General features: G+C 54.4%; 1 protein-coding gene across 1 annotated transcript; it reads left to right on the top strand.

The window, feature by feature from the left end:
- The first annotated feature begins 721 nt into the window (after positions 1–721).
- On the top strand, positions 722–10,056 carry nacc1b (nucleus accumbens associated 1, BEN and BTB (POZ) domain containing b). Its single transcript, XM_066707718.1, has 6 exons — positions 722–806; positions 2,765–3,777; positions 3,899–4,075; positions 4,222–4,327; positions 4,526–4,623; positions 5,668–10,056. Exons 2-6 carry the CDS (start codon positions 2,790–2,792, stop codon positions 5,976–5,978), a joined length of 1,680 nt encoding a protein of 559 aa, XP_066563815.1. The 5' UTR covers positions 722–806; positions 2,765–2,789; the 3' UTR covers positions 5,979–10,056.
- Positions 10,057–10,276: the final 220 nt, after the last annotated feature.

Below are 10,276 nucleotides of genomic sequence, written 5' to 3'. Positions count from 1 at the left end.
TATTATCATTACTATTATTGATATTAACTAATAATCTATTCATTGTTTCATGAGCAGACGCCCAGTGAGATTCACACTTGCCAAAAAACAGACACATTTCTGGCCTCGGACGTTATTAATTCATCATGAACTATAACTTGAACAGCAAGGGCATGAGTCATGTGGTACCATGAGGGGTGTGTGTATGTGTGTGTGTATGTGTGTGTGTGTGTGGTACCATGAGGGGTGTGTGTATGTGGTACTGTACAGTGTTGCTCTATTGCTATATGCGGCTGTGGTCGGTGTGTGTTAATATAACAACTGACAAATAAGTACAGCTGCACTAATGTCTTTTTAATTTTTAAAAGTCACTTCAACACAATCAATCCATTAATGTGACACAATAGAAAGAAAAAAAATGTACTGCCAATAATAAAAATATGAATAATAATAAATCCTCTGCTCGTCTGAGTGGAGAGCTCGCCACTTTCCGCGTCCCTTGTCTTGATCTCCAGACACTTTCAAAATGCTCTGCTTTGAACCCCAGCCTGCGTCTCAGAGTAGCAGGAGGCGCCGGGAAGCAGCCGGGTCTCCGCGACCACAGGAGGCCGGACCGCCGGCGAGCTCAGCGCAGGACAGACTCAGCCAGTCGTGCGCGATCGGTGGCTCTGCGCTCGGCAGCCCCTGGGAGAAGTGTTTGCCCTCGATAGCTCTGCGCTCGGCGGCTCGCCTGTGCTGACAATGAATGGCTGCTTGTAGCGAAAGAGAGAGAGAGAAAGCTTCAGACTCCTCCATTGAAACACTTTCCAACAGCTTACAGTGAGGGGGTGAGTTTTTCCCGGCTTCGCGCCGCTCGATCGGGGCCGCCGAGGGTCGGGTGGGCCGTGGGGGGCCGTGGGGAGCCCGCCGCCCCCCAGAGGGTCTCCCTTCGGGGGTAAATCGCCGCGCTTCGGACTGCTTTTTGGGGTTATTGTTTTTGGGAAGGTGTGCGGTGGGGGATGGGCTGGTAGGATAGGCACCAACAAAACTTTAACCAGTTCGCCGTCTCCCCTGCCGTTCCCCCGGGCCGCCAGCGCCGGCGGGCAGCGCCGCGGAGCCGCAACTTTGTTTCAGACGGGTTGTTAGAGCGGGCTGTCCCCGCAGGACCGTGCCGTGGACCGGACACTCCCCCCCGGTAACAAAGTGCGAGAAGTCCGGCTCGGCGCACCGCAGCCCGGCGACAAGTGGTTAAAGCGGCGCGGTGCCCCCTGCCGCCGGCTCGGTCTGGCTCTCCGCTCTGCGCTTGTCCTGAGCTGACCTGTTGATGGCAGCGAGGACGCGGGGCCGGGGTGCGGGGCTGGGGTGCGGGGCCGGGGTGCGGGTCAGGTATGTGACCCCTGTGCTGCACACACACACACACACACAATCGCCCCCCCCCCAAAAAAAAAAAAAAAAATAAATCCAACAAATATACATTTCGGAGAATAAAATAAAATAATCCACGAATGCCTAAAGGGACGTGTGTGCCTTACAGCCCGGCTGGGTGGCGCTGTGTCGGGGCGGGCAGCCTGGCACCGCGGGCTCTGTCCCGGGTCTGTAGGCCGAGCAGCTCAGCCCGGCTGTCGGGCGCTCCGGGGCGGCGGGGCTCGGCGGGGGGGCGTGCGGCGGGTTACACGGCATCATATCAGAGAAAACCTTCATTCGTGCTGGAAATCCGCTTAGCTGAGCTCATCTCCCAGAGTCGAGGCGGACGCCTGGGCATCACAGTGCGCCTGCCTCCGCCACCGTCGCCCCCTGGCCGGTGCCAGTCGGGCGCTCCTGCCGGGCAGAGAGGCTGGCACTCGGCTGCTCAGCCAGCCTGCCACCGCGCCCCCGCCCGGCCCCTCTCGGCCCGCCAGGCAGGCAGGCGCAGCGCCCAGTGCCGCACAAAGCCCCGGCTCGCACCTTCATGCACGCATTTCTCGGAGCTGCTGTTTTATTCGTGTCTGATGTGGGTCGGCGGCTGTAGGCGCGCTGGCAGGCGCTTCATTGTGTTGCAGCGGCGCTACTCTGAGATGTCCTGTTTATTTTCTGGATTCATGCACTTAAATATAGATACAGACAGGTGTGTATGTATAATATATATATAATTATATTTTATATTATTTCATATGAATGATTACATATTTAAAATGATATAAATAGAACTTCAATAAACCTAAATAAACGAGGGTCTTTGGATTGGAGGGATTAACACCTTAAATGGAAGCAGGAAATGAACAGGTCTACAGCACAATCATTAATTTCCTGCACCTTGAAGTTCAGATTGAAAGATAAACGTGTGTGCATTTGATATCACATCTTAATTATTCTCAGAAAGAGAGGGAGGGGGTGGGCTGGAGAGAGAGAAAGGGGCTGTTGTCCTGTATTTGTGACAAGGCAGCGCTGTGTCCAGGTGATGGATTTAAATGCAACGTAAGAGTCGACTGTCAATGGGGAGACGGACAGACACACACATGGTTACAGAGTTGTACTAAGAGTGGACAGTGTCAGTGGATGGTGTTGCCGAATATGACCCACTCTCTCCCTCTGTCTCTGTCTATGTGTCTCTCTCTCTCTCCCTCTGTCTGTCTGTCTGTCTGTCTCTGTCTCCCTCTCTGTTATAGTTATTTCTTGTATCCTGCAAAATACAGTCCTGTTCAACTTCCTTGTTGAATAACTCTTCATGTTATTAATATGATGAATTATAAGTATTGTGAACAATGAATAATCCCGTGCAGTCACCAGGCAGGTCACCTCACTGTGTACAACGCCTCTCCCCCCCCAGACGCTGTGGTGCTGGGCGTATCGCCATGGCTCAGACGCTGCAGATGGCGATTCCCAACTTCGGCAACAACATCCTGGAGTGTCTGAACGAGCAGCGGCTGCAGGGCCTGTACTGCGACGTGTCCGTGGTGGTCAAGGGCCACTCCTTCAAGGCCCACCGCGCCGTGCTGGCCGCCAGCAGCTCCTACTTCCGTGACCTCTTCAACACGGGCGGCAAGAGCGCGGTGGTGGAGCTGCCCGCCGCCGTGCAGCCTCAGAGCTTCCAGCAGATCCTGGCCTTCTGCTACACCGGGCGGCTCAGCATGAACGTGGGCGACCAGTTCCTGCTCATGTACACCGCCGGCTTCCTGCAGATCCAGCAGATCATGGAGAAGGGCACCGAGTTCTTCCTGAAGGTCAGCTCGCCCAGCTGCGACTCCCAGGGCCTGCACTCCGAGGAGACGCCCCCGTCCGAGCCACAGAGCCCCGTCACGCAGACTGGCGGCGGGGGGGGTGCGTCTGCGGCGGGGCGGCCCTCCTCCTGCCTCACCCCCCTGCCGCTGGTGTCCCGGGTGAAGATGGAGCAGCAGGAGGCCACGTCCTACTCGGTGGTCTGCACCCCCGTGGCCAAGCGCTTGTGGGAGGGGGGCAGCCGCGAGGCGGGGGGGGGCGGCGGCGGCGGGGGCGGTGGGGGGGGCGGTGGCATGAGGAAGGCGGCGCGGTTCTCGCAGGAGGCGGGCCGGGGGGGCGCGGGGGCCATCCAGAGCCAGGCCGGGGCCGGGGGGGTGGGGGGCGGCGGGGCCGGGGGGGTGGCCACGGTGGGGGCCCACGGCACCAACAACAACAACAACAACAACCACAGCGCCTCGGAGGGCACCAGCCCCGGCACCCTGAGTGCCTACACCAGCGACTCGCCCAACTCCTACCATGACGAGGACGAGGAGGAGGAAGGCACAGAGGAGGGCACGGAGGAGCAGTACCGGCAGATCTGCAACATGTACACCATGTACAGCATGCTCAACGTGGGGCCGGCAGGTGAGCGAGGAGGAGAGGAGTGGAGGAGGTCGAGAGCTTTGCTGTGTCTTTGTGTGTCACTCACTCTAACCACAGGTCTCTCTCTCTTTCTCTCTCTCTCTCTCTCTCTCTCTCTCTCTAGCGGGTGAGCGTGTGGACGCACTGCCCGACCACTTGACCTCTGACACACGGAGCCGCATGCGTGTGCGACAGGACCTGGCCTCGCTGCCCGCCGAGCTCATCACCCAGATCGGCAACCGCTGCCACCCCAAACTGTATGAGGAGGGCGACCCGGCGGAGAAACTGGAGCTGGTCACAGGTCAGTTTAGCACCGTTCAGTAGTAACAGTGCAGTAGAGCAGTGCTGGGACAGTAGGGGCTGTAGTAACAGTGCAGTAGAATAGTGCTGGGACAGTAGGGGGCTGTAGTAACAGTGCAGTAATGTCCTCTCTCTCCTCTCTCTTAGGCACCAGCGTGTTCATCACGCGTGCTCAGCTCATGAACTGTCACGTGAGCGCGGGCACGCGACACAAGGTGCTGCTGCGGCGGCTGCTCGCCTCCTTCTTCGACAGGTGAGCCTGGAGCCCGCAGGCCGCGCTGGACCCGTCTGGACGGGGTTGTCATAGTGTTGCACAGTGTGGTCCAGTCAGTGACTCTGCAGCACTGCAGTGGATTGTGTTGTAGGAAAACCTAATGAAACATTAATGAGTATCATTTCTGAAGTAAAGAGTTGCTTGAACCCTGACCCCTGACCTTTTGTGTCTCCACAGGAACACTTTGGCCAACAGTTGTGGGACGGGGATCCGCTCCTCTACCAACGACCCGAGCCGCAAACCGCTGGACAGCCGAGTACTGCACGCTGTCAAATGTGAGGCTCACTGTGTACTGTACATACTACACACACTGTACACACAAACTGCCCACTGTACACACTACACACACACTGTACACACTATACACACACTGTACACCCTAGGGCTGGGTGGTATAACGAAAAAAACTGTTACTTAATGAAGCATTGACACTGCTGAAGTGTCGATCCGGGATTCTACATCAATGGTGTTGACAGTGCCGATCACAGCTGCGATGTGTGATGATAATTTGACCTCCGCATGCGATAACGAGGTCGGCAGTAGTGTTCATTAGTGTTCATTCTGCTTCGCATGTCCCTCTTGACCTGCATCGTCTCCCGCTCGCCTCCCGCAGCGGCTGCTCAGAGCTGCACCAGCTGCGCGATTCTGCACAGGTTTCCGGGGGTGGGGCTCAGAATCTGCGCAGAACTGCGTGTCTCGAACGCGATCCCTGGTTTGAAATGAATGCTGCCTCAGCCAATTAATGAAAATAAATGCCACGTGCATCGCATGTTGATGTAAACAAACAAACGAGCCTGACGAGTGTACAGATGGAGGAGAGTCGTGCGGGTGAAACTTCCCAGTAAAGGGACCCAGTGGATCTGTCCCAGAGAAAGATGCAGCGGCACTGATAGTGCGGACACGGTCTGGCAATGGACAACGGACGCGGAGCAGCGGAGCATAATTCAGCGCTAGTTGTGTCCTGTTACTTCTGCTTTACGAACAGTATGAAATGGCCATGAAAACCACTTAATTGTGTTGCCATTCTGGGGCATGAAATAGTCTCAATATATTGAGACCTGTTTGTTGTAAAAATCAAACCAAAAAAACAACAACATACTGTCAAAAATGGGAAAAATACTGTGATGTGATATTTTTTACATATCGCCCAGCCCTAATACACTATACATGCACTGTATACGCTGTACGCACACACTACACACATTGTACACACTACACTAGACACGCACACAAAAATAACTATATGGAATCTTAATGCTTTTCTAGTTTTAGACCAAATAATATTTCAAACTCTCTCTCCCTCCCTCTCCCTCTCACAGTCTACTGTCAGAACTTCGCCCCGAGCTTCAAGGAGAGCGAGATGAACGCCATCGCGGCGGACATGTGTACCAACGCGCGCCGCGTCGTGCGCAAGAGCTGGATCCCGAAGCTCAAGATGCTGATGGCCGAGGGCGAGCCATACCCACCCTTCCTGCCGGACGCGGTGAAGATGGAGGCGGACGGGCTGGGCGCGGAGCACGGTTTCGAGGGCGCGACGCTGGAGGCGGGCGGGGGGGCGGCCCCTGGGGAGGCGGGCGCGGCCGGCGAGAGCCTGCAGGGGGGGGGCGCGGACGGCAGCACTTTGTTCTAGTGAGTGACCCTGGTGACTGTGCGGGGGGTGGGGGTGGGGGTGGAGTGTATGTGGGGGTCCGTGGGGGGTGGGGGTGCACCCTAATAAATTGACCTTTATGGCCCCCGCTCTCCCAAACCCCCCCCCCCCCCCCCCTCACACACACACCGACACCCCCCATCCCCCTCCTCCCACCCCGGTGTCCTGTGCCACCCAGAGCCCACCCGCCACTGAGGAGGGACGGAGGAGGGATGGGGGGGGGGTTTAGAGTGAGTGTGTGTGTGGGGGGGGATTCATCCACCTTTCAGTGTGGGGACCCCCCCCATCCCTCTCTCGCTCACAGTGTTTGTATCGGTTTGAGGGGGAGAAGGAGGAGGGTTCTGTCTGCCTCTCCTCTTTTCTCCTTTCCTGCGTGGGAGGGAGGACACTGTCCTGATGTTTGAATGTATCTGTGCGAGGGCGGGGCTGGGAGGGGTGCCGGCACACTGTCCTGTACTGTAGTGGCATCTTGAGACGAGAGAGGGGTCCGTCTGCAGTGCGGCGGGGGGTCTCTGTCTGTGTGTTCGGCCGGTTGACCCCCCCCCCCCCTTCGCCAGCAGCGCTGTGGGTGGCGTTTTTAATTTCTGTTCATATTTTTTATTTTATTTTATTTTTGGGGCGGGGGGGAGGGTCGGCTTAAAGCAGTGCGAGTACGTGCGTGTGCAATCATGTGCGTGTGTGACCGTGCGTGTCCGTGTGCGTGTGTGCGATCATGCCAAGGACCCCGAGACCGAGGTAGAGCGAGAGAAACGGGTCTGAAGACTGTAACGAGGGAGGGGGAGGAGGAGAAACGAGAGACTGCTGAGCGATCTATGAGCGAGTGTGTAAGTGTGTACATAGACACGCACATGTGCGGGCGGCTGTGCGCGGAGATGAGGGGGCTGTACGAGGCTGAGCTCAGGCCGAGGCGCCGAGTCCAGAAGATTCCCACTAAAGTTTATAGAAAAAGAAAAAAAGACGAATCGAATATTTTTGCATTTCCAAATCTATCCAAATATGTTTTTATTGGTTTGTTTTTGGCTGTTTGTCTGTCTGTTGATGTTGGTGGCGGTTCGTATCGAGAACCCAGCGGTGCCCCCCCCGGGTCCAGGCCCCGCTTCGCATTGGGGACTAGGAGGGAGCGGGCCGAGATGGGCCGCGCCGACGGGCAGGAGGGGGAGCGGGAGGATTTTGCACACTGTTAAACTGAGTTTCATTGTTGCCTTAATGGGAGAGCTTGTTAGCAGATACAGCAAGGCTCTGTGGGAGTGAGTGAGAGTGAGGGTGGGAGTGAGGGTGGGGGTGTCCAGTGAGTGGCCCCTCTGTGTGTGCTGTGTGTCTATCTGTCTGTCTGTCTGACTCCCTGAGACTCTTGATGTAAATATTAACAAGTGTTTGTTTTTGACCACAGCTGATGCTGCTGCTGTTGTTGATAGATGTATTTTTTGAGGCCTGTCTGTCTGTCTGTCTTTTGATTTAAAATCCTAAGATTGCCAAGACTTTGAAACTGACTGTTCAGGGGACAGGTGTGGTGCTGCTGGGGTGTGTCTGAGGTGTGAGTGGCTGTGTGGGGCTGAAACGTTTAGAAAACGCAAACAGACTCGCACGGCGCTGTGAGCCCGTCCGTTTGCTGTCGTTTCCAGGAACGGGGAGGGAGAGAGAGAGCGAAAATGAAATAATGCGAGAGAGAAGAAGGGCGAGAGGGGCGGAGCGCTCGGCAGGGAGGTGTGAGGGACCAGCCCAGTCTGCACGAGGTCTGGTCCATTCGGACAGCACGGCGCCCCCCAAAGGCAGACTGTGACATGAGACGTGCTGTTTTTAATTTTTGTAATGCTTCCTTCCCGTCACTCCTGTCTTTATACAGAGTTAACGTCAGCGTTCGCTTCCCACAGATGCGCGGGGGCAGCGAGCACAGCTGCCTGCTCTTCATCATAAAACAATTAAACTACGTGAACATAAAACCGAGAGAATGTATGATTGCCAGAGAGAGAGGAACCATATTTGTACAGCATTAGTGACCGCTTAAGTGCTGAGGGAGGCAGGGTGTGTGGGGGGGTATCTGTAGGACCAGGGCTGGAGACCCTGCTGTGCTGAACTGTTACACTGCTGCCCTTACAGCATCCCACCACCAGAGGGCAGTGCTCAGTTGCACTTGTGTAATTGATGTAATTGGCCCCCGTCTCTGCTTCTGTACCTGCACTGCTCGGACTGGGGGGCAGTTAGAAACAACATGCATTGCTCCTACGGGAGAAGAAATGTCCTTGTTCAAAATCAACAGCCTTTTATCTTTACAGTGTGTCTGTTCTATTCTGTGCGGGTTTGACAGCCCTGGTCCCGGACTGGAGAGTCGCTGTTGTTGTAGTTGTTGTTGTTGTTGTTGTTGTTGTTGTTGTTCTGTTGTTGCGGCTGAACTCTGGCTTAATTGGACCAATGAGTTGCTCGTTAAGGATGTGTTAGACGAGGATTCTCCACTCTGCGGTGTCTGACTGGGGAAGAGGGGAGGGGGGTGGATTTAATGTTTTAAATTTGATCTGGATATTTTAAAGTTACCGAAGAGCTGCTTTAGTCTGAACCAAGGAAACAAAGTATGAATAAATAAATGAATAAATAACCTAGCGACTCGAGCGGCTTGTTTATATGACCGAAGAGAAGAATAAGAGTGAGTGAGCGGGGGGGGGGGGGTCAGAGAGGCGCTCGGTTGCCCCTCTGCTCATCTTGGAATAAATACATGAAAAGCACCTTCTGGTCCACTGTGTGACCGAACTACAGCACCTTCTATGACTTTTATTCCTCTCTGTTGTGAGTGTGATGGGGGGGGTGGGGGGAGAGGGTCATTGTGTGATTATTATTTTTTTTATACTTTTTTTTTTTTTTTTTTTAATTCTAAACTGTAAAGCTCCCCCTGCCCCCCTTCCCTCTCCTGCCCCCCCCCAGGCAGGCTCTGGCAGGGGTGCTTGTGATGATGATGATGATGATGATGATGAAATACTGACTGAGGAAGACTGTGTAAATCCATTCCCTGAACCTCCGCAGCCTGGGGGGGGGTTGCTGAGGGGGTGTATCTGTGTGTGTGTGCTGTTGGGGGTGCAATAGTTGTCTGCCCTCTTCACAGTGTCGAGGCAGGAGGGGGTCTGGGCTGCTCGCCGGATCTGCAGTGGGGGGGCAGATTGGCGGCCGCAGCTGTGCCGGTCCGGGTGCCCCACCCCCGGGGGCCGCGCCCTGGTCACTGTGCCGGTCTGTTTGGAGCTGCCCCCCCCCCCCCGCTGCAGGCCTGGCCCTTGCGGTCGCCCCCCCTCATCTGTTCATTGTGTGCGTTCCGTTCTCTTTGCTGACCGCTCCTGTAGACTCCTATCCAGAGCCCAACTAAATATCCGCTGTAATCCCGACCCCGGAGCCGTAAGAGGAGATGCTGCAGTCTGCCCCGGCCCCCCCCTCTCTCTCTCTCTCTCTTTGCACTGGCAGGTGTCCGTTTTAATTGAGCCCCCCCCACCCCACAGCCCCAGGCTTCCCTCTCCTCTCCTGTCTTCTTCACTGGTCTTACTACCCCGTCCTGCTTGGGCACAGAGAGCGAGACCCTCTCTCTCTCTCCCATGGTTTTCAGTTAGGATTCCTTTGACTTGTTTTGCAAATTCAAAAGAAACAGAAAAAGCAAACCTGACTTGGAGCAGCAGGATGGGGGGGAGTTTGAGAGAGAGAGAAAGAGCAGAGGTGCAGGTCTCTGTTGCTCTGGGGTCTGCAGGTCTTTTTCACTCTCTCTATATATATATACTGTATATTATACATAGAAGCACTAATGAAGTTTGATTGTTAGGTGTGCTCTCACAGCATGAGGTATTAATCCAGAAACGCTTTTTCAAAGCAATGCAGTAGCGTCCACTGAAGCTCCAGCCGCTGTGACCCTGTATCGCCAGTGTTTATTCTGTGTTCAAAGTGCCAATAACTTTGTGAATTCCTAACTGTGACCCAATAATAAAGATAATTGCACATTAACTACTGTAAAAAAATAATAAAAAGACAAAAAAACTAAAAAAAAAACTATTAAAAAAATCTGAATATCTTAATAAAAAGTTTGTAACAAAAACATGAGTCCCTTTGGTCAATTGTTTGCTTTTAATTGTGTGTCAATGTGTGGGTTTGCTGTAAAAAACAAAACAAAATCTAAATATCTTAAACTAAAAGCACTGATTTTGAAATGTGTGTCTGTGTAGTAGTGTCGGTGTGGGAATTGCACACCATGTCAAGTGGCCCCACCTGTCTGAAACTGTAGTGATTCACATGGTTTCAGGGTAAAGACTCAACCA

The sequence above is a fragment of the Amia ocellicauda genome, chromosome 7 (assembly GCF_036373705.1).
Source record: "Amia ocellicauda isolate fAmiCal2 chromosome 7, fAmiCal2.hap1, whole genome shotgun sequence".
In the NCBI taxonomy this organism is placed as follows: domain Eukaryota; kingdom Metazoa; phylum Chordata; class Actinopteri; order Amiiformes; family Amiidae; genus Amia; species Amia ocellicauda.
Note: the sequence above shows the minus strand (reverse complement) of the source record. Positions and strands in the feature narration are given on the sequence as shown.

Excerpts from the sequence above, each read along its gene's own strand:
- nacc1b (XM_066707718.1), top strand. The coding sequence starts at position 2,790 with ATGGCTCAGACGCTGCAGATGGCGATTCCCAACTTCGGCAACAACATC. Across the intron at positions 3,778-3,898 it reads GCTCAACGTGGGGCCGGCAG|CGGGTGAGCGTGTGGACGCA; the intron begins GTGAGCGAGGAG and ends CTCTCTCTCTAG. Across the intron at positions 4,328-4,525 it reads CTCGCCTCCTTCTTCGACAG|GAACACTTTGGCCAACAGTT; the intron begins GTGAGCCTGGAG and ends GTGTCTCCACAG.